Source organism: Harpia harpyja, chromosome 12, assembly GCF_026419915.1.
Source record: "Harpia harpyja isolate bHarHar1 chromosome 12, bHarHar1 primary haplotype, whole genome shotgun sequence".
Lineage (NCBI taxonomy): Eukaryota > Metazoa > Chordata > Aves > Accipitriformes > Accipitridae > Harpia > Harpia harpyja.
The window spans coordinates 19,646,415-19,669,329 of NC_068951.1; the positions used below are offsets into that span (position 1 = coordinate 19,646,415).

General features: G+C 41.5%; 1 protein-coding gene across 1 annotated transcript in view; it reads right to left on the reverse strand.

Annotated features, from left to right (window-relative positions):
• The window catches only part of ARHGEF4 (Rho guanine nucleotide exchange factor 4), a 189,948-nt gene that overhangs the window by 101,358 nt on the left and 65,675 nt on the right, over positions 1 to 22,915 (reverse strand). The window contains exon 4 of the mRNA XM_052803778.1: positions 20,208 to 20,337. Coding sequence (XP_052659738.1) covers positions 20,208 to 20,337 — 130 coding nt within the window. The remainder of the gene's footprint in view (positions 1 to 20,207; positions 20,338 to 22,915) is intronic.

Genomic DNA, 22,915 nt, shown 5'->3' on the forward strand with positions numbered 1-22,915 from the left:
ACCATTTCCATGACAACAGCCTAGGTTGTGCCAAATATAGACATTTGACTTCAACAAACAGAGAAGGAAGAGACACATAACTAGAGGGCATTCTGCTGCACTGCATTTAAACCCAGTTCCTTCCTATGGCTGTGGGCAAACACTCAGAGAAGAATTAATGGTAGCCCTTTGAGGTACTAGTGCTCTCAGTTGTTGATCACTATATTTCTGCCACCCATGCTCTCTCCTGCTGCAGAAGGAAGGGAACCAGCTGCCTAGTTTCACCCTAAGTTCTCCAGTACAAAGTCAAACAGCTGAGCATTAACTGCTGATGAAGGAAGGTTTAAACTTAGTTTCTCACAATCACTTTGAAAGAGCTGAGGCTTATACACTCATTTCATTTCACCAGCTCTGCTTTGAAGGTAGAAGACTTTGGCAGAAGCAAAGAACAGACGACTTCTTAAGTCACATCAGGAGGACTCACCAGTGTTTTCCTTCTTCTCATAGATAAGTGAGGGTCATGCAGCAGTAAGGCCTCCTGAAGAGTACTACAAACAGCATCACCCATTGAAGAAACCCCATTACAGTGCAGGACCTGACCTGAGGCCCTTCTCGCCAGCTGCTGCCTAGCACAATACACAGCATGTTATAAGACAAAACATGAGCACCTTGCTCTTCTTGCTGTACTGCAGGCCCCTGAGTGGTAATATCATTCTGGCACAAGGAAAGCTACACAATGTGTGAATTGCTTGTGCTTTTAATTAACATCAATCCATTTAATATAGTGAATGGGTACCTACAGCTACTGTTAAACTCCGAAAATCCATTAAGATGCTCCCAGTCACATGGCTCTGAGATCATGGATCAGTGTTACACAGGGAGCCAGGAAATTCCAACCTGCAGCAGAGTCAGACCTCTTTCTACAGCCCTTGTAGGGTACTTGAGGCAATGGTTTTGGTCTATGGCCCAGCTCTGTTTTCCTTTTGATTATCTTACAGACAGTGCTTAGCAACCCACAAAAGCTTGTCCCTTGTATTTAGGCTTTGTAGGAGAGGAAAACAGAGCAGGAATGAAGCTAATGTGCCTGCCTGCCACAGAGAGCACACACAGTAATTGCCAAAACCCCTTTTGCCCCAGTATTCCTACCTACTTCCAGAGTCTCTCCCTGAGAATCTCCTGAAGTCTTGCTACCTCAGGTGCTTTGACAAGAATCAAGTAGTGCAGACCAGTGTTTACAAGAGAAAGACCTGTTTTAACTGTAATGCTTTGAACCACATAAGAACAATAGCTAGATTGACACCCTTTGTGCACCACAGGCTGGGTGGGCAACAAGGGAAGACATTCACAACTGAGGGATGCAGTGTTTAAACTGGGTTATCCATGGAATTTACTCACAAGTGCTCATTCTAAAAAGCACACTGGCCTCTGACATAGGTTTCCGAGATTAATAATTACAGTACTGCAGCAGTGAAACTGTAGGCTCTTGTGTCCAATATGGTAGGTCCATTCTGTGCCACTTGCTACTTATTGAGTGCTATAAATAGAGAGGCTGAATGAATCTCAATGTGTATAGTACAGAAACTACATACAAGGCTTGATCAAGGAGCACATAGCCTCAGCGCTTTCTAGAGATGCTTCAGACATGGCTTCACCTTTGCATAAACTATTTGTGCAACCAGATCCCTTTCACGTGCACACCACAGTCTGGCCTGGCATATGCCTGAGGCCATGATCCAGCTAGTATCTGACTTTACTCTGAGAAGCAAAACCAGTACTGACCAGATGTTAACTCTCCCAACTCCCACTGGTGTGCTTAGCAAGTGCAGAAATGTGCAGTGAGAGGCCACCAAAAAAAACCAAAACCCCAAACAACAAAAAAACCCCAAAACATGAACAAACAAAATACCCCACACCATGCAATTCATAGCCTAGAAGAATTAAACACTATTTCAGAGCTTTGGGCACCAAACAGCCTGACACAGGCATGTGTCACCAATGAACCATCAACTACAAGATCTGCTGCAATTAAGCAACTCCAACCTGTCTTGTCTCCACAAAGCTTCCTCTCCAACTATGTGCTCACCTGATCAACAGGAAGCAACTTGTGAGGCCTGCAGTGATCCAACAGTCAGCAAACCCTGGCCCTCAGGACCAAGGCAGGAAAGATTTGCTTCTGCTTTATGTTTTTAGAAATTTTCACCTACCTACCTCCTTTGCCAAAGAAAGCACTTGACAGATGAAGCTTCAAATGTGATACCAGTTGCTCTGCTACCCACAGGGAGAAGGATGATCACTAAGGTGGTTAGGACTCAAAAAACCCCAGCATTTTAAATTCAGCCAGGACTCAGGTGACAACCAATGCAAATAAGACTGCAAGGAAAATATGGATGTACTGGAGTAGCTCCAGACCCAGGACAGATATCATTAAGGCATTGGAGCACCTGACATACGTGGAGAGGCTGAGCAAGCTGGGATTGTTCAGCCTGGAGAAGAGAAGGCTCAGGGGGATCTTAACAATGTGTATACATACCTCATGGGGGGGGGTGCAGAAGACAGAACCAGACTCTCCTCAGTTGTGGCCAATAAAAGGACAATAAGAAATGGATACAAACTGAAATACAGTAAGTTCTATTCAAACACATAACTTTTTTTACTGTAAGGGTGGTTGCAGCCTGGAACAGGTTGCCCAGAGAGGTTATGGAGTCTCCATTCCTGGAGATATTGAAAACTCGACTGGCCACCTGCTCTAGGTGACCTTGTTTTGAGGAGGGGGATGGCACTAGACAGTCTCCAGAGGTGCCTAAACTGTTCTGAAATTCAGGGTGGGAGGAAGACCTGCTTTAGAAGCCCTGAAGGAAAACTAGAACTTTCCACAGTAGGTAAAGTTTTCAGGAGCAGCCCACTGCAGAGGATGCTTCAGTTCTCCAGGACTCTGGAAACAAGAGCATGATTAAAGAAAATTGGTATCAGTCATACAAGTTAGCCTCCTTGCGAAGTACAGTGGTGCAGGAGGAAGCTTCCATCCCCCCCTGCTGCCTGATCAGAGAAGAGAAAAGGATCAATACTGCCAGCACAGTGAACCACACAAGTCAAGGTGCCATTAAAAACCTTTGTCATACATAAAGGCTGGGAAGTAACTGGAAGAGATTACTTCTGCCCTTAACTGCTTACAGTTTGCACTTAGTCAAGACTCATTTTCCTCTGAGCACTGAGAGCTTGCTGAACTGCCCCTTCTTTGTTCAGTATGATAAAGGAGCTGGGTCAGTCAGCTGCAAAGTTAAAGCACTGGTGTCACTGCACATCCGTGAACACCCTAATAGATGTGTAAAGCATAAAAATAGGTGACAAGTCCTCTGACAAGTGGACAGAACGATCTTACTCTTCGCTGTATTTGCACTATATTCCCATAAAAAACAGAAGTCATCGTCATCTTTTATTTTTATTGCGACTGGAAAAATCTTTGCAATCAAGATGACCTTCTCAAAAATGAAAACTGAGAAAAGGAAAGGCAGAGCCTGATAGGAAGGCAGAATGCCAGACTGCAGTCTCCATCTTTATTCAGAAAAAACCCTTGTATTTGGCCAAGCAGTCTTTCAGGAATTCACCCAGCAGTGCTCACACTCATCTACATTTATGATTTCAGAGACATCAAGAATGATGTAGATGAGTCAAAACTAATGACCTGGCCATTATTAATTCAGTGGATTTTTAAACAATTCTGTTCAAGTGTCAAGTCACAGGCTTGAAAAGCTACAACATTTATCTTACCCGTGGAAGTATATTGTTTTCTTCAGAAAGCTAAATTCTCCAGATCAGAGGAGTTACCTAGAGCAGAGCATCACAAGTGGCTGCCTAAAAGATGCATAAGCTGTCCTACATACAGTCACTTTGGAGACTTCCTCCAGTGGCTTAGAAATGATGGTGAAGTGGTACTTGGGGGCCAAGCAGAAGTCCCAGCTGCCTAGTGCATGCTCTCGCATGAGCCAGAAAAAGCAGCATGAACACAGGTAAGCATTATACCACCAACTGTGACCACAGATGCATAGGAGAAAGCTTGACCAAACCCCCAGAATTCAGCCTATGGAGAGTACTGACATTAAGCCAGCATGAAATAGGACTGCCGGGCCCTAGATTTACTGCAGTAGAGAGATTGTGGTGAAGCTCACAATTGGAACCAAAAATAGCCCCAAATAAATGATTTTGCTCACTCTAAAGAGAGCTGACAGATCCAATCAACAAGTTTCAGTACAGATGGTTTCTGTATATTTTTAATTTATTCGGGCTTTTAAGGCTGATAAGAATGCCACATTTCAAATTGATCCAAATCCACTGTTTTCAGGGTATTAGTAATGCTGTGTTTTCATAATAAACTCTCTTAAGGTTTATTGTCAAAGCTTCTTTCAGGCATGCAGGGTAGGTTTTTGCCTTGAGCAGGATGTACCATCAGTGACCTCAAGCTGACATGCAGCTCTGCTCAAGAAGAGTGCCCTCCTGCCAGAGCACCAGTCAAGTCAGCAGGAACTGAGCCAACTGAGAACCTACTCAGTGCTTCAAACAAAAGCTCCAGAATTCATGCTATTATTTTCTTTTCCAGGTCACTCTGTAATGTCAGAAACTGAGACACTTTGAATGTATCCATACAACAAAATCTGCACAAGAATGATGTGAGCAGTTTTGCCTGCTGTAGGACTATAAAACCCAGGCCTGGAGCTCAGAGTGCCTTACTCTTGGACCATACTCCTGCCTTCAGCATCCTGCTGTAATCTTCCAATTGCAGATACTTCACAACTGAAACCAAGGTCAGGTCTGAACACTGCAGGCGTGTATTTTTCAGATGAATGCTGAACTGACCACTTTAGCACACAGCACTGAACAGGGTTGCTGACTTGTGTGATTCTCTTAAGCCTTACAGCCACACTGTGTCCAGACTATACAGTATAACAGAATATAATGGTAAGTTACCTGAGAGACAGCAATGGAAGTCACACAACAGAAAAAGCTCCAGCAGCCCTTGGGGTGCACCTGTTCAGCAGATGAGACTGATTCCCACTGCATGCTGCACCTTATTGCTACAGCTGAACCCCCAGTTTCCAAACAGCTTGCTTTTTTTTTTTTTTAAATTCAATAATTATGTAGACAGCTTTTCCTCCTTCAAATTTGTATACACCTTGATTTTTCTAAAGATCACTGCAAGGAATAACCTTAATGACAGCTCTGAGAAGAGGAGCCATGTCCAATTAGTGCATACACACTGTTTGTAGTCTTCCTTTTCTTCCTAAAAGAATCTATGAACTGCATTTTCTAAATGTCAGGTATGTCTTTCTGCATGTGCATTTGAGTAGTGATCTTGGCTCATGCTTAGCTGAGGGCTTTTAACACCTGGCATGGAAAGATTTCATTGGCAGAGGGAGAGCATAGATAGCTTAATCCTACCCATCAAAACAGATCATTTGGTGTTAATATTGTGCCTCCTAGCATATCTTCTTTTTGCCCACCTTTTTAAGGACAGGCTTCAATAAAAAAAGAGGCTAACTCAAAACTACATCATAGAAACTATATCCATTGGCCAAAAGGGAAACTCTTGCTATTTCACTCCCACACAGAAATAAGCCTCTGCCAGCTGTTATGAAAACATAGCCAGTCTTATCTTTATGTATTCTATATCATCACTGTAATGTTTCATGTTGAATGATTTTTTATTAAAAGCTCTGCATTTTCCTGATGTTCCTGACACAAAAACTTCTTTTTCAAGTTATTTTATAAATACTGACATGTAATTTACCTTCCAATACAATGGGACGGTACCAAATATCTTCACAGTACATTTGAAATGGATTTCAAATGATTATTTAGGCATTTATTAGATCTCTTAAGAATGGTTTTGAAAGAAACCTTATCTTTATCCATCAGTAGATAAACAAATTTAGAGCCCAAATCTAGAAATGCTTCTTTTCAAGAAACCTTACAGACAGTTTTGATAATAAGCATGTGGAATATTCTAAGCTTAACCAGTGAACAACTGTATATATACACATGCACTCAAATATGAGATAAAAAGATAATTCAACAGAGTAAGAACAAGAAGGACATTCAAAACAACCAATTAGGATTTTATTTCTTTCCATTCTCAGTTGCCTTTGACACATGAATTACCTCCTGTTCTACTACCACTTGCCAGCCTACATCATGCTGGGAGGCCACAGAATACAGAAATTGGCCCGCACGTGGGACTGATGCACCAGAGCTTCCATAAGTACTCCCTGGGATATAGCACAACTTGGAAATGGCTCAATTCCTCTAGTAAAGCAATAACTTTTTGTCTGTACTCCATGGCAAAAAAAAAAAAAAAAAAAAAAAAAAAGTTACTTGAGCTCTTATGAGCCAACATCATAGTTCAGGGAATCTCTTGCTCCTTGATTAGAAGGGATTGAGAATAATAACAGCAAAACTCTATACCTGTTTAGGCAAATATACCCTGAGGTATATTGGTAGTGACAGCTGCCAAGCTTGTATGTTCACACGATGTAATCCAAGACAGTCAACCAGGTGCAAACTATAGTCCTATCAGTTTACACACAAGCTAATGTCTTGCTTTCATGTGCAGACACACCACTTTTAACAGCACCTTTGTTTCAATGGCACAGCCACTGAAGGCATTCAGTACTCAAGAAGACAGCTCACCTTCAGACTTTGGACTTGCTCAGAAGAATAGTATCCTGTGCAGTGTAGTGCACCCAGCTTGTCCCTAGCACTTTTAAACAATCTACTGAACTAGTTAGTTGGTTTAACAAACCTCAGACTACAAAGGGTTTTGAGATGAGGCACCTCCACAGATAATTACTGACCCTCAGAAGAGGGCTATATTTCTCTAAACCTTCAAAGATACTTCTCATGATTCAGATGAATTGGAGAATAAGACCTTAATAGGGAATAAGCTTAGTTACAGACAAGCTTAGTAAGCTAAAGGATACATCCCCATGGCAAAGAAAAGGCATGATAGCTACCTATATTGTTTAACCTAACTAACTGCTAAGCAGTAATAGTGAAGCTTCATGATGTGTAGGCAAAAGTTATACACATTATTCGTGACAATTGGGCACATACATTCTTTGCCAGCACATTATAACCTATTTTTTCACCGCTTTTTTTACCTGCATGAAGTAGGTCCAGGATAACCCAAATGAACAGGCACATTCAACAGTTACTCCAAGCCTTTGCATGTCTACCCAAAGGAAGGGTCAGGTAGGCATCATGGTACCACCACATTCCCCCCTCCATTTACTCTCCTGGACTATACAAGTTTCCTGCTGCAAGAGCTGCGATGCTGGTAGCATCCAAATCAAGTGGCTTAAAGCTGTTTCACTTCCATCTAGAAAAATAACAGCAAGTGAAGCATGGATATACCTGAAAGAAGTATTGGTCTGAAACGCTACTCTAAAGGTAACTGAATCTTTGAGGAACTACAGCCTTAGAAGATGCCATATTCCTCAGCAAAGGGAATAGTAATCACAACCTAGATGTTCTTCATGGGAGTTGTTTTGAAAGCGGAGAAGGAAAAGAATGAAGATGGTGTACCTGAACAGGCTGTACACCTGCGGAAGCGTCATAGGCAGTGGTCCCAAAGATTTACCTTTTTCCCCCCTGCAAACACAGCATCAGCAAAGATAGGAATGTTTATCTCTTGGTAGGCACAGGTGGTAATCTGTGCCTCATGGGGATGGGATGAGAATAAGTATTTACTCCTTTTAAAACAAAACAAAAAAAATCTCAAAGGAAAGTCAAGTAACATTAAAATGTAATTAGAACTACAGAGTAGCTGAACTTACAAAATCTAGTTCTGCTGCGAACAGAGGTACAGAAACATGATTAGACTTTTCTACCTAAGTTAATTCTATTCCTTTTTATGGAAAAGCACGATGCTAGAGGATATTTTGCACTGAAAAAACATTTCTTTAAGTGTACTAAATGTGTTAGGTGGCCAGGTTTACATACACTTAGCATTTACTGAGGTTGCATTCAGTAGAATGAACTCAACCACTATTAATGCAGATGCCCTCACTATTTGAGTATGATGCCAAGTCACAGTTCAGCAACACTCAACACGTTATTTGGAAGACGCATTTTCAAATAAGAAATCTTTACTTAAGCTTTAGGGCAGCTCATTAGTTCAGCCAAGAGATGTTGATCTTGTAATTCTTCCTCAAAAGTTCAGGATCTCCTTTAGGTTTACCTAACTGTGTCAATCACCTTTACAAATGAATCCACATAGAGAAAAATCAAAGTTAATTTAGCATGGATTGTTGGGGATTTTGTTTTGCTGTTGTTGTTGTTGGTTGTTTGTTTGGGTTTTTTTTAATTCATTGATTAATTGTTCAGAAGATGAGTGGAAGTTATTCTGGCATGTAACGCAGGAAATATATAGGGAGGGGGAGAACACATAGGACATGCTACAATGCAATCAATGAATCCAGCTGAAACATTCTAGCTCACAATTTGCCAAGTCAAGGGTGAAACGTAACGTCAACATGCTGTAGTGTATGCTTTGAGGCACTAACTTTTTTTTTCTCCCACTCTGTTTTGGAAGCATTCTGAAACACTTTGAACCTTAAATCCTTTTGCGTGACCTCTAACTCCTGCTGACTATGTGACCGTAGAGAAAGAAGGGTCAGTGGAATTATGCACTGCAGTCCATGAACACAGCTGCAGACATCAGTACGAAAAAGGCAAGGCTAGGGGAAGGAGGAGGAAAAAGAACGAACTCAAAAGAAAATCTCTCACCAAACAAGATGCAAAGCATTTGCCACAGCTCTATGACTGGCTCCTTCATCAGCCACAATAATGAAATGAATGGCTTGAAAAAACCTTTGTAAAACAAAGTGTTGTGTTTTTTTTTTTAAGCTCTGAATGGAAAAAACCCCCAAAACTCCCCACACATACTCTATGTTTTCTTGTTTGTTTAAAGGCCGTATTCCCAAGGCTAGTAGATGAACATATCTGCATCTTAGGAGCCACAAAACTGTGCAGAGGTGCACTGAAGTGTAGTCTGTACAATTAAATTGCTATATAAGCACAAATACACAGAGGATCTCTTTGGGAAACTATGACAACCGCTAGTCCACCAAGTTGTCATTCCCCCTTTGTCCCTACCTTCCTTTGCTCTTCTATTCCTTCCCGACTTGGACAAGCAAAAGAATAAACACAAGTATTAATGAGGTCGGGACTGGACCTGCAACAAAGGAGCTGGAAAAGCAGACCTACTCTCAAGCTTGAATCTGGAAATGTTCTAAAGGAAACAAACTTTTCAGTAGAGCTATACAAAAGTGATGAATGGGATACGGGCAACATGAGCCTGGGATACGAAGTCTTGCCTAGGAAACTGGGATTAGAGTGCCCATACTGTCACCACTGACCTTTAATTTGGATGCCTCACATCTTTTTGTGCAGCTGAGATACTTCAGGCCTGATTTTCAGAATTGCTGAGCAACCCCAGCTCCCAGTCATTTTCTCACTGGAGTACTGCACCAGCCAAACATCTGGAAATTGCTCATAAGTATTTAAAAATAGCAAGGCTATTATCCAAGTATCAAACTACATGTACCTCTTTTTCTATCCTAAAATCAAACTTTGAAAGCCTCTCAGGCCCTCTGTGAGGGTTATTGATGTTTATGAAGTCCTCTGGCATCCTCAAATGGAGAGCCTTGTAGAAGGGCAAAGCATTCCTTCTTTTAGCCTCAGGGAGAAAGACCTCCTCATGTAATGTAATGTATATTGACATTTAGACCAAAAATGCCATGGACTGATATAAGAAACAGAATTTTTCACTTCATACAAGTCTGAACTATGTTTTCTGCATAGTTTTTTCAAATAGCATTTGCACAGAAGTTTTTGCTGTAACAATGGGTCTTTCCTCTTTCAATTCTGTATCACATTTAACTTCCCCTCTTGATCAATATATTACAAGAAAGTCAACTCCAAAACAAAATGAATCTTACTTCATGACTGATTGCAGAGGAAGATTATTAACCGAAGACAGCTTTTTCCCCTTGTGAACCTGGGAAAACGCTAAATGTCTTTTCTACATAGGGGATTTCAATTCATATTTCTGAAATCACACATTGTCAAATATATACATGTGTAAACATACATACACATCTGTCTTTTCACTCTCTTGAAATCTAAATTATGTAAAAGAGAAACTCAAACGGCTGCATTCCAATTGTACTGAAGACCTTTCACCTCCACTTTTCAGTCACTTAAATGTGGTTTCTTGCTAATCTTCTCTGAAGTCTTTGACAGCAACAGACTCAGTATGAAGATCTCTATAGAGAAGTTTATGTGCACACTGGGAGCTGAAAAGCAAAACCCCATCTGCCAAGTCCACCTATCTAGCCTTAAGGACACTACTGGAAATGCAGAATCCCTTTAAAACAGAGAAAGAGACTGACTCATCTTCCAGCCCTTTTTTAATGCACCATCGGGCAGTTCATAATGTTTCCACACAGTTCGTACTTTTTTTCCCGACTTCTTGATGTGACACATGCCAAGATGCTGGAAACTCCCTGCTCCTCCAAGGTGAGGACATTGCCATCCATTCTAGTTACCACTACGCTTATGCACTGCCAGCTGCTATTGCTCCTGCTGTTTTTTTTGTTTAAGCAGTGTATTAAATTCTACCATTCAAAAATGCTATTTAGCAGATGCCTTAGAGAAATCCTGCCTTACTCCTCTAACAGCCAACTGGCATTGATGGCAAGGTGCAGTTCTCCTACCACAGCTGCCTTAGTTTAATCCAAAGAAGAATACTGATAGAGCAGAATCAAAGCAAATTAAATTCTTCTGGGAGATGCATTGCTCTCAAGGTTTAGTCCTAATTCTGACCTGAATTTTGTTAGTAGTCAGAGGCAAACTGCTCAGACATATTTTGCACATGAGAAGACACTTACCAACTATAGCGTTTTGAGGCAGCAAGGAGCCTGAAGTGCAGTGACCTGTTTTTATTATTGTATTGATATGTCAATACTGTAATTATGAAACTTAATTTGGTTTCTCCCTGTCTTCAGTCTGTATCCATACCTTCTTCTATTCTATTCTATTTCCTCTCACCTCTGCATTTCCTGCTAAATGCACACAGCATCCACAAAATGACACCATGCCTCACAGCCTTTGGAACAAGAATATTGTGGAAAGGAAAGAGCATTTAGAAAGAGAAACTTAGCTTCAAAGTTTGCTTTTGCTATTAACCTTACTTCTTTTATATCACTGTACATCATTTGTATCAACTGACCTGATTAAGCCCAAGAAAACATTCATGGAGGTCAGCTGACAGCAAATCCTCTAAGACAGAGGGGACTGAACCACCAATACTGCCCCACGTGCAACACTTTAGTAGTTTGAAAAAGAATACTGTGCCAAAGCTACTTTATGCCAATGTCAGAGCTATGCTGGGGATTATTTGCATTCTCAGTTACAGGAGAAAATGAGCCAACAGATACTACTAAGATGCAAAATCGCATCCCCTTGCATTTGCAGCCCAGATCTTTGCCCAAAACGGAGTGCCAATGGCCTGATCTCACCCTGAGCCTTTTTTCCTGTCCCTGGACTCTCAGGACACACTGTAGGTATTTAGTGTTTCTTGGCCACCTAGCAGGTCTGGTGTGTGAGTTGGAAAGTCAGATAGGCTGGCTGCTCTGCTGTGGTCCTTCCCCATATGACAGTGCAGTTACTCTCACTTCAGCAGAGGACTCCAGAGCAGCAACAGAGATTTTATTAAACAGCCCCAAATCTACAGTAGTACATGGAATTAAAAGACCTTTCAATAATTAAAAGTATATGCAACTAAAGCAGATTACACAGAACTACACCTAAAATTCTTCCCAAGCCTTGCCTCTAGCTGGTAGCACTGAGTATTTTCACTAAGGAAATGGCAGTCATGGGTGGCCTTGAAGGCACTTGTCTGAATTTGTCTAAGAGACGAACTAATTTGCTGCAGCTCTGCTAAAAATCTCTCTAAACAGCAGCAGTCAAGAAACAAACTGAACAGAGCAGCAGTCACTGGCCATTAAAATCATTGCCAGACTCCTTTGCTAGTATCAGTTGGGAATGAGAAAGCTTCTTTTCCATGCTTGCAGTTCAAACATCCAAACCCTAAATAGGCACATCAGTGATTAAAAACTAAAATGCCAGGCAGGCGGAGCCAGAACAGATCCAAGCTATATGAATATGCCTCCAAAATCTCTGGTTCAAAAAGGAATTAAATGAAAGACAAGAAAACCAAACTTGAGCAGCTGGCTCAGGGAACTGCCTTTCCCTCTTTCAGTACACAACAGTGCAAACCTACCTAGCCCTCAACTGCTGCGCAGCACCTTGCTTAGACATTTTCTAAAGGCAGCAATAGTCTACACTGGAATTTACACAGAGAAATATCAGCTCTAATGTTGGCGTCTATATAATCAAGCTGAAATAAGAAAGGCTGTTCCAAAAGGAAAGGACAGCTTTCATCAGGTAGAAGCCTAAGCACTGTTTCCAATGCTATTAAGAACCTATTTCTTGCCTTCTGACTTAAGAAGTATATTAAGGGTCTATGTCATTTTGTTTTAGCTGTAAGTCTGCAGGGGGTACAACTAGCAAACACTGAATGTTTTGGTTATTTCTCATGACTAAGAGACTGCATTTTGAAATTATATACTTTTTCCAGAAGGCTTGATTTGGTTTCTCAAGGTCAGTGCAATATCACAGAGCAGTTTTTTAAAAAAAAAAAAAAAAAAAAAAAAAAAAAAGGTCCCTTACCTGTGGCAGAGTGAAGGCTCTCCAAGCTCCAGTATCTGGACAGGACACCTCTCATCCCACCACCACCACACACCACCCCGCTGCTGTCTGAATCCGAACCTGGTGATAGCCCTGAGCTTCCACTGCTACTGCAGTTTTCTCCACTGTGTGCCCCACTGGACTCACTGGGGCACTGCTGGGTCCTCATGCAGGCAGGTAAGGGGGAGAGCCAGGGGCTCTGCTCTGCTGTGGGAGGAAATTGGCAAAGTGCTCTGTAGCGGCTCCCAGGGCAGTGGTACCTGGCAGCGCTGTCTGAGGACTGAGCTGGATTCCTATCCTCCTCTCTGCTTGTCTCGATGCTTCCTGACATCATAGGGGTCCACTAAGGAGGCTCCCTCTGTGGCAGCTCAAATGCTCTCAGCTGCAGTTTCTAGCAGATGATTTTTATTAAAGCCAATTTTAAGGCATTAAAAAAGCAAGATTTAATTTAGCATAACTGTCACATTAAAAATAAATAAGTGGGAATAGTAGAATTTCATGCATTTTAAAAAAGCCCAAGTGAGAAAGACCTTGTGTTATCTGCTTCCCCTGAGAACTCAGAAAGGACTTAACATATAAACTAATCATGTTTAGAACTGGCTGCGGCTGCTGCTATTAAAAAACTATTTTTGTAAGCCCTCAGAAAAAGAATTCAAAATGAAATCAAAGCCAGAAAAACACAGACTGAGATTTGCGGAGGTTGCAGCTGGGAGCTTTGAAAAATCATTTAGCATCCACTCCCAGAGTGTAGACCTGAGATGGTCCCTATTTCAGTGTCATCTTTGTAAGAGACCTCAGTCCCAAGTGAAACATCATCACCAACTACTTTTTAATTAAAAAGTTTTATATTCTTATTACCTAACATGTGATTCAGTGTGTCCCTATAAAAAAAAATTCTGAAAGAATACTAGTTTCCTGAGAATGCAGAAATACCTGTACTGTTTAACAACAGCTTTGAGACACCACAGAGGTTTTATGATAAAGGACATTTCCGGACTGACACTCTGCTAAAACACCTGCCTTACAATGACAGATTTGTCAAACTATCAAAATAATTTAAAAGTAGTCACATGGCTTGTACCATGTGCAGCAGAAAACATTATAAAACTTCTTATGCTAGTTACCAGAGTAAGTGTAAAACCAGAACTAGGTTGCTTCAGCGTGAGATTATCCAGGTCAGCTCAAAGTTAGTCAGGTGAGACTCTGTAACTAGGGGTTTAGACTGAAGTAAATGAGGAGCTCAGATCTACTAGCACAGGTGGGAGGGTGACAGCTGCCCATAGGTGGGACACAAAGGAGCATGCTGGGAAATATCAAAACTGCTCCTACCATTTACTAAGTGACTGTGTGTCTAGGCACCCAAACCCAAAACTAGGAGCTTAATTTCACACCAGAATTGAAAATGCTTGGTTTATATTTCTGGGTAAGTAATTCTGTCCAAAGTAAACAAAGCCACGTTATCATATGGCCATCACAGCCTGTTCTGACAGAGACCCCTTTGACTTTGCCTCACTATCTGTGCAATAGCAGGGTTATTTTATTTCAGTAAGACTTCTGTTTTACTAAGTACTTCCTAAAAGAAAAAACCTTTGCCCTCCATCACTGCAGGTTACTACAAAGCATCCAACAATGTGAACCAACTTTTGAGTCTTTAAATATTTCAGCTATTTTTTACAAGAAAGGTCTCTGCAGTAGTAGCAAAAATAACATTTCTACAGTGGCCCCTAACAAAAAAATTCCTTCAATTACCTTCTGAATGTAGCTACTTGGACCAAAATATCTTCCTCTAATGCCTCCCAATACAGAAATGGAAATGTGTTCTCAATTTGAGTGCAGTAGAACCCCTCTTCTGCATTGATCTGGTCCTTCCAGGGCCTCCTAGAACTGTCTGCACTAAAGTACAAATGGAGGGAAACACTTCTTGTTCATAATAATGGCAGAGAAGGCAAGTTAAGCATTAACAACAAAGATGAATCCAGCTGTTCTGTGGATGTGGAGCACAGGGCATTTAGAAGAGGAAGGGACAGTGCAGCTCTTCAGACACAAAAGGTGCTAAGGAGAGGCTACAGTTCAGTCCTAATTATCCTATCCCTGCTCCTTGAAATCCATGCTTCACACATGAGAAGCAAGGAAACTCCACATACCTGTATCTCTCCTTGACTGAACTACTAAACCCGACATTATTTACAGAGGGTCTGTAGCAACTGCCCTTGCCTGGGAGATCTCAGCCCTCAACTTGCTTAAATCACTCCATCTGTTCCTTTGCTAACCCTCCCACTCATTCCCTGGACTGAATGCTCTTGGCAAATACCAAAAGATGTTTATTCAGTGCCAGAGACAATAGTGCTGTAGTCCTAGCTGAAGGTGCTACAGAGGTATGCATATTATATGTATGTACTGGATAGGCATTTTCTAATAGAATGGAAAGAGAGGAAAAATACTACAAAGCCAGGATGGGGAAAGCACAATATTGTATCAGAGTTCAAAACTGCCACCCATCATAGACGGGTTCCACCTGACTACAGTTTTTTGTTTGTTTTTGTTAAATCTACATAAAGATTTTCTTCTGTGACACTAGAGAGAGAAGTTAGCTAAAGTTGCTGTAGCAGCAGCTGACTCCAACTACAGATTAAGGATCTCACTGTGCAGCCTGATCAAGGTAGTCAAGGTAGCCTGAGCCTTGGACAGCCTGATCCTAAATATCTGCTGGATTCTTTTAGTCTCTATTGGGTTCTCCTGTAGCCTCATAGCTTTGAACAGCGATTGCCAGAATCATTCAGGATTTGCTAGGATCTTCTTTTTCACTCTTCGCCCCATGGAAAGTTTTTATTGGTATGCTTTATCTTTCACCTCAGTAGCTAATACATACAATCCCACTCAACCTGCTAAGACAAATTTTCAGGAACTCAGCCATTGCTTGGCCCAGCTTTTAAGGTTGCATGAAAATCTGAGTGAGCACATGTTATCAGAGTCCTCACAGAGCGCAAATATTTGTGGCTGTGGTTAAACAGAATCAAGATCAACATAGTGGGTCTAAACTGTCTGTGATTCAGAGACAAAGTGAAAAATATGGTAGACAACATGATTACTTTTTAGCCACTTAAATTCAATGGTACTTCCATGGGTTAATGAGGATGAATGGACATTTCATGCTACAGATACAATGATACACTTCTGAGGACTTGCATACCACTTTTTTCTGTGTCCCTTCAAGAACTAAAATGACAAAAATGGAACAAATAGCTCAGCTTGTTATTTTGCTGAACTACAGGACTGCTAAATATTTATAAGACATAATGAAGTCCTGTTATTAAGCTAATATTTTCCCTCTTGAATAGATTTCTCCAGTGGCTGTCAAACATCTTCACATTAACTGTTGCCAAGCATGAGCTTAACAGCCCATCTATAGCTGGGAAAAGGAGATGAAAGTTGGCCACATGATGTTGAGTAAACAAACAGTCCCTTTGCCTCTGAGAAATACTTTCCGCTAAACCAGTGAGGCCTGAGGATAACTCAGTATCACTAAGTGGTCGCTTTTCTAGGCTATCCACAAAAGATTCAGATTTTGAGAACTTGGTTTGCCTATTCTTATTGCTTATGCAAGATTTCCAAGGCCACCAGTATGTTCATCATCAGTACACATCAGTCAGAATGAATTCATGCCTCTGGTTGGCATAACCAACACCAGCACTGTGGTGGAACTCCAGGGCAACTCTTGTACATATCTGATAGCAGGAAATTAAAAGATCTTAAGCTGTTTAAATCTGACAAGACACAGGAAAAATTGCCAAAAAGATTCAGTCTGCATTTAAATAATGATTTTAAATAATATAGGTTTAAGATCTGTTATAGCACAGCTACAAACCTGATCTTGTAATACACCAGTTACAAGTTTCTCCCTCTATGAGGATATGACAAACCTTGAAGGTTTATGGTCATATGTGTGGCCCTATCCAGAAGTTTCACAGATTTTCTGAGACATAGCATGGGGGAAACATCTGGGAGAAGGTAATGAGGGCAGGCACAAAAATAGAAAAATCTCTAGCTAAGAAGAACAGATAGCAGCAAGAGCAGGGACTTCAAGGAACTACACCTCCAACTCTCAGACAATTACCTGTGTCTGTCTGTCACTGTGTCACCTTGTGATTGTCTCCTGCAGAAAAGTCCCTATGGAAAAGCTCAGAGATGGCAGCACGTCCCCAGAAAGTTCCCTCTGCTCTAGACCTGTGGGCTAGTAGCTCCCATGCCCAGAACTGCTCATGTCCCAGCTTCAGCCCAGTTGTAGGTACATTCTCACAGCTGCATCCACTGTCCATCAAACAGCTCCCCAGAAACACCCCCAATTTCATGCAATGTCTTCAGGTTACAAATAAACAGATCTCAGACTCAGGAGAAAGATGGGGAAGGTGAGGATAGGCAAGATAGCCTAAAGACAAACATGCTGGTCCACTGCTTTAACCCGAAGCCTTGTTATCCTACCACTGCTCGCTCCGGTATGTTTTGAGCCCTTCCCTCTCACCCCTTTCCTGGGGAGATTCCTTGGTCAAATGGTCTCTCAAGATCTTCAGAGGCTGCCACAAAGCACAAACACATTCCCATATCTACATTAGGAAGTGGCTTGTTTCCTACACTGGTCTTTCACTGTAGCTCAGTCTATTCAAACACTGCAGTAAACCAGGCAGTAAGGAACAGATACATACTGCAAGGTAGAAATGAAGACATGGGCATAACCAGACAACTAAAGGGGAAAGACACTTGATATTCATCAATACTACCTGCCAAAGTGCGTGGTGCAGCCAAGAAGGTCCTTCCAAAGTGTTTAAGCATTCCTGATATTTGAACATGACAGATAACTTTGCTAACCTCGGGGGGGTGTGTGCGCGTGCATGCGCATGTTGGTGGGCATGTTCAACCTTTATACTTCTCTAGAGGAGACTCAAGACTCATTCAGTCTTTGCTGAATATAGAGATTAGCACCACCTCAGCTGCTCTTTATTTCACAGATGTTAGAGCCATCTACTGGTTTCTTACAGTTTTATCAAGTGGCTGCTCTGGACAGAAGAGGTGACAGGAAGGCAGTCTGCAAAACTCCATCAGCGACCAAGGGCACCACAGTATGCCTGCTCCCAACTGCTGGGATATCCAAATGACAGGTTTCCGTCTGCCTCATTTGTCCCAGCATGACATAAAGGTAGAGAGAACAATGTCTCAGTGCTGTAGTGCTAGCGACTGTTCAGAAGAACCTAACAAGCACAGCAGATACAGCATTAAAATTAAGCTCTTCTCCCAGCACTTGTGGTATGTTCTAGTTGGGAACAGGCAGCCTCACCTAAAATAGTAAGTTTGTGCCCAGCTAAGCTCTTGTCCTCAGGTAATGGATACGTGCATGGCAGAAGTCTCATAGCTGTGCCTGGCACCTTTTGGGCTGGGATCATGACAGCCATCTTTTCATACCTGAAGAACTAGAGAGGGCCCTGAAATACCCCATCCCCCACAGTCTCTGCAGCATTCCCTACACAAGGTGACCAGGTGCAGACTTTGCGAGTGAGAATTTTATCCATATTTTCAACATGGAAGTATATAGTACCACTGCATATTGCACAGTACTTTCACATCCAGTGTCTTTAGTCATAACTAAAGCATATGCTAGGATCATTAATACGAGTCCTAAAATTTATCCAACAACTTAAGAGTATTGCTTCAGTAATTTGCAGTTTTCTTCCCAGCCACATTGTACCACAGGAAGGACATGTGCACACACTCATCACCCCCAAAATGCTTCATGTGAAGCCCACAAGCAGCAGCTAATAGTTGGCTGTGGTAGAAACGTTACAGCGCTTCCTCTGTTCATCAGTTTTCTCCCACACTAGCATGTTTTTGGTGGTGGAAAAAGGGTTCTGCTGCATTTCATTTATTTTGCTACATTTACACAGGAATTCTTGAGGTCCGGGCTTAGGTCATAGTATGAAATTCACTTGTACCTACTTCAGGAACATTGTGTGAATCGTAGATGATTCAGGTTTCACGCCCCATTTCTAGATAGCGTATAAACACCTACAGCACTACCAACTGGTCAATCTACATTTACTCCTCCTATTTACCCTCTGAAATTCATATATATTTTTTAACTCCCTCAGGTCCCAATTGGTAACTATAATGAAATTTGTATCAGCTGTGACTCAGAATTTACTTCTGTGACAGTGGCGCTTAGGGATTTCAGCTAATGTCAGAGATGCACAGATAACTTGACAATGATGGGTTTCCATATGGGATTTACAAGGAGTAAAGCTGCAGCTTTTTTAATTCAGCCAGGGAGCTGGTCCTAAGTGTTGGGGCAACACCAGATGCTTCTGACAGCAAGTGATCAAAGCCCTCAGTGCTGAGAGAGCAGAGGCAGGGTTCTTGACACTATGATACTAAGTAGTTTGTTTTCTTATTTCCAGATCAAACCTCATGACTCTGTGCATGAGTTGTACGAAGTGTCAGAAAGCAAACCAGTTTTGCTTGACAAAATATTATGACCATTCAGCTCTGATGTAATTAGCACAATGTTACAGTCCCTTAATCAGGTAATTCCAGCAGTGTTTAATCGATGGTACAAAGAGACTTTCTGAGGCAGAAATGGCAGCTTGGCACCCAACTGTGGTTGGCTTTTCCTGGCTAGATTCCTAACTGCCAAACAACGCCTCTGCAGTCTGCTTTTCTTCTCCCACCCCAAACTGCTATGATAGAGATATCTGCAGTGTTTGGGCAGGCACTGTCAGATGGAGAATTTAAAAACCTGGCAAAGATACATCTCACTGTTTAATAATCTGTGCAACTTACATTTTAATTCTGAGAAAGTGTCAGTCATTGGAAATGAAGCAGACATGGTACCTCACGCACATTACTCTCGAAAATACAGCATACTTGTTCTTTAAGATGTTTTATTTAAAGTACAGGAAACTTCTACCTCTAAAGGCTCATTTAGTTGCTTTAGTGCCTAATTAGCAACTTGAGAGGAACCTCACCATACCCACTGTAGCGCTCTCCAGCAAACACAAGGCAGAGAGTCTATTTCATCTCCAGAAACCGAATTCAAGAGTGTGATATATATGACATCATCCTAGGTGAGACAGAGTTCTCATGAGACAACACAATGTTTCTACATCAAGCACACTATCATTGCCAAATAAAGTGATCTTTTTTTCACTAAAAAGCTGACCGCTGCCTTTAAACAGCACCCTGCTTATTTGCTCAGGGAGCAAACAAACCAGAATACAAAAAGCACATGAAAGAATTAACTCGAAAGCAGATTTCTGCTCAGACATGGATGCAGCATTCAACATAAATAGGTTAGAATGCTTATCACCTAGTTTCCACACTCAATAAACCAGAGCTTAATTCTCTCATAATTCATGTCCAACTAAGAGTAGTGTACACACCAGGAGAGGAGATGCACTGTTTCCAGCCCACGCAGTCTAAGCCTGTCGGAGTGCTCTGGGAAAATGGATACAGTTTCAGTGGTAGGATGTCAAAGGCAACAGCAGACGTGATGGATGGACTTATTCCAGCCTGCAACAATAGAGGGAAAACAAAGACAACAAACATTAAACTTAGACACCCTGTAGGACTAAATATAGCATTCATCAGGGAGTACCTCTTTCCACCTCTGATGCCTGCTCATGTAAGTAAATAGTACATTAGTAGACACATGTGGATGATTATGGCTAGAGAGGTTAGAAAACAGTGAGAAGGCAGGGAAAACTGCAAGGTAATAAGAACAGGAGAAGTGGATAACCAGGTACTGGACTCATACTTCACACACTACCACACATACCTACATTCACAGAAAGTTTTACTCCTTCCTATAAAGTGTATCTAGTGGGAGGGGGAAGCATAACACCCCAACCCTCAGCTACGCAACTGTTTCCTACAACTTTTGTGGCTAATAATTCCTGTTCTAGTATTTAACATGTAAATAAAGCTTTTCCTTTCAGAGATTTATTGGTACCAGTCCCCAACCATATAGGACGTGGATAACTCAACATTCTTCTCTTCAGTTAAAGGTACAAATAGGATCTCTCGCTCTCTCCTCTACTGGCTGATTCATTTTACAAAACTTACAGAACTTTATGAAACTTTGAAAACTCTATACCATTGCCAGATCTCATTGAATTAATAACTTTTTCTGGTTTAAGGGGCAAAACATATAGATATATACACACAGCTCATGACCTCTAATGCCTCAGTAAGTCAGGCTTAAAATAAACAACAAACAAATCTTGTTTAAGAAATTGCACAATCATACAAATGACTGCCATAGAGATACTCCATCCATCTGCAGACTAACCCACTCTTTCATGCAGACATTCACTTAAAAAAAAATAAAATTGTCAACAAAATCCAAAACATAAACAAGGTTGTTCTCCTTTTCTGTGTCAAAACCCAATATTTTCTGCCAATCTTGCCACACCAAAAAACTTTCAATGTTTTCTGTCTCCTCTCATCCACCCTGAAACAAAAATAATGTCTGCTTGAGATAGGGAAACAAGACCAACATTCCCCTGCTACTTCATCAGGGAATCACAAGATACTGGGCAAGATACTACAAGAATACAAATCATTTAACAATGAGCAATACAGATTGTAGTCAAAGGCACTGAAACTTGTAGTACTTAATGCATAATGCAGATATGCTTTTATTCCTTTTTCCTTCTCTCTCTTTTCTCCCCCATGCCTCCTATGGCTGGGACACACAGAAAATATCAGTGACTGCAGGCAACTGGAAGATCAGCTGGTCAATAAGCATTGGTTCCATGGGCATAGCCATTTTTCATCTCTGTATCACTACTGCCCCTTCCTTTTGCTGCTATGACATTCAGTTACAACGTACCATCCTTCACTGAACCAAGAGTTTGGTATATTGAGGTCCAGTAGTTTATCTAGGATCCTTCCTTCTCCCTACCAGCTCACACTATGTCCCATTAGCATAAAGGCTACTGACTAGCCTTGACACTGAAGCCTCTTCTAAAGAAGACAGCAATTAGTCAAAACATCCTTCCAAAACTGAACAGCAAACTAAGCCCACTGAGTAGCCACACACTGCCCAAGCAGCTGAGAGTGCTGCTGCTCTGTGCCTGGTTTGCTTTATTCTTCCTGGACTTACTTTCCTAAAACAAAGAGAGTATAGCCAATACTTCAGCACAAATCACCATCTCCTGAGGGATAGCATGAACCCTGTTCAAATTAACCTGAGCAGTGCCTGTTTTTCTAGAAAAGTCACAGCAAAACCCCAGTGGGAGCACATGCTCTTCCAGTGACAATTAAATCAAGCAAAACAGGCAACTTACTGGGCTACAGCTCTGAAAATGCCAAGGGTAAAGTCTAGGTTATTTACATGAAAGGTGACAGAAAGCATTCTTGCTCTGTTTAAGACTAGGAAGCAGAATACTACCTTAGGGCTGTTACAATAAAACCTGTAAGCTTCATTCTTATTAATTCCCAGGACATTAGAGGAAATCTCAGGTACAGGCATCATTTGATTTCTATAGCACAGGAGCTGGGCCTGTACAACCTAAAAATCAGGAGCAGCAGCATTTTCAAAGATGGTAGTAATACGTGGGCAGGGTTTTCCCCAACCTACAAGGGAGGGAAGGGGAAATGAGGGACCAGAGCATAGTAAAGACCCTCTCTTCTACATTTTCTGCTATAGCTTCAAGGGGTTTATTTCTACGTTCTAGTGCACAGCAGGTCAGTCCCTGGGAGAGGCATTTACCCCTGTTGTGTGTCTGTGCCTTGTCAGGTGCACAACAGGGGGAGACTTATCTCATTCAAGCCCCTCTCCAAAGCGTGTTCATTACCCTCTCAAAGTGTACCTGAGGTGCCCACAGTGTTCATAACCATGGTAGCACACAGCAAAAGTTAATTTTCTCTTATTTCAGATGGGGTAAAATCAGATTTCCAGGAGTCATATTCAGGGCAATAAGCTAAAGATCTATTTTTCACTGTTTCTCATTTCTGTTTCAAAATAAAAGAGAGAGCTTTTTCTGCACTATACCCCCTCTGGGTATAGTCCCCTGATGGGCCTTTTAGGAATCTCTCTAATTTGGCAGTGCAGAAACTGTGCTCTAACAAATGCATGTAGAATCCA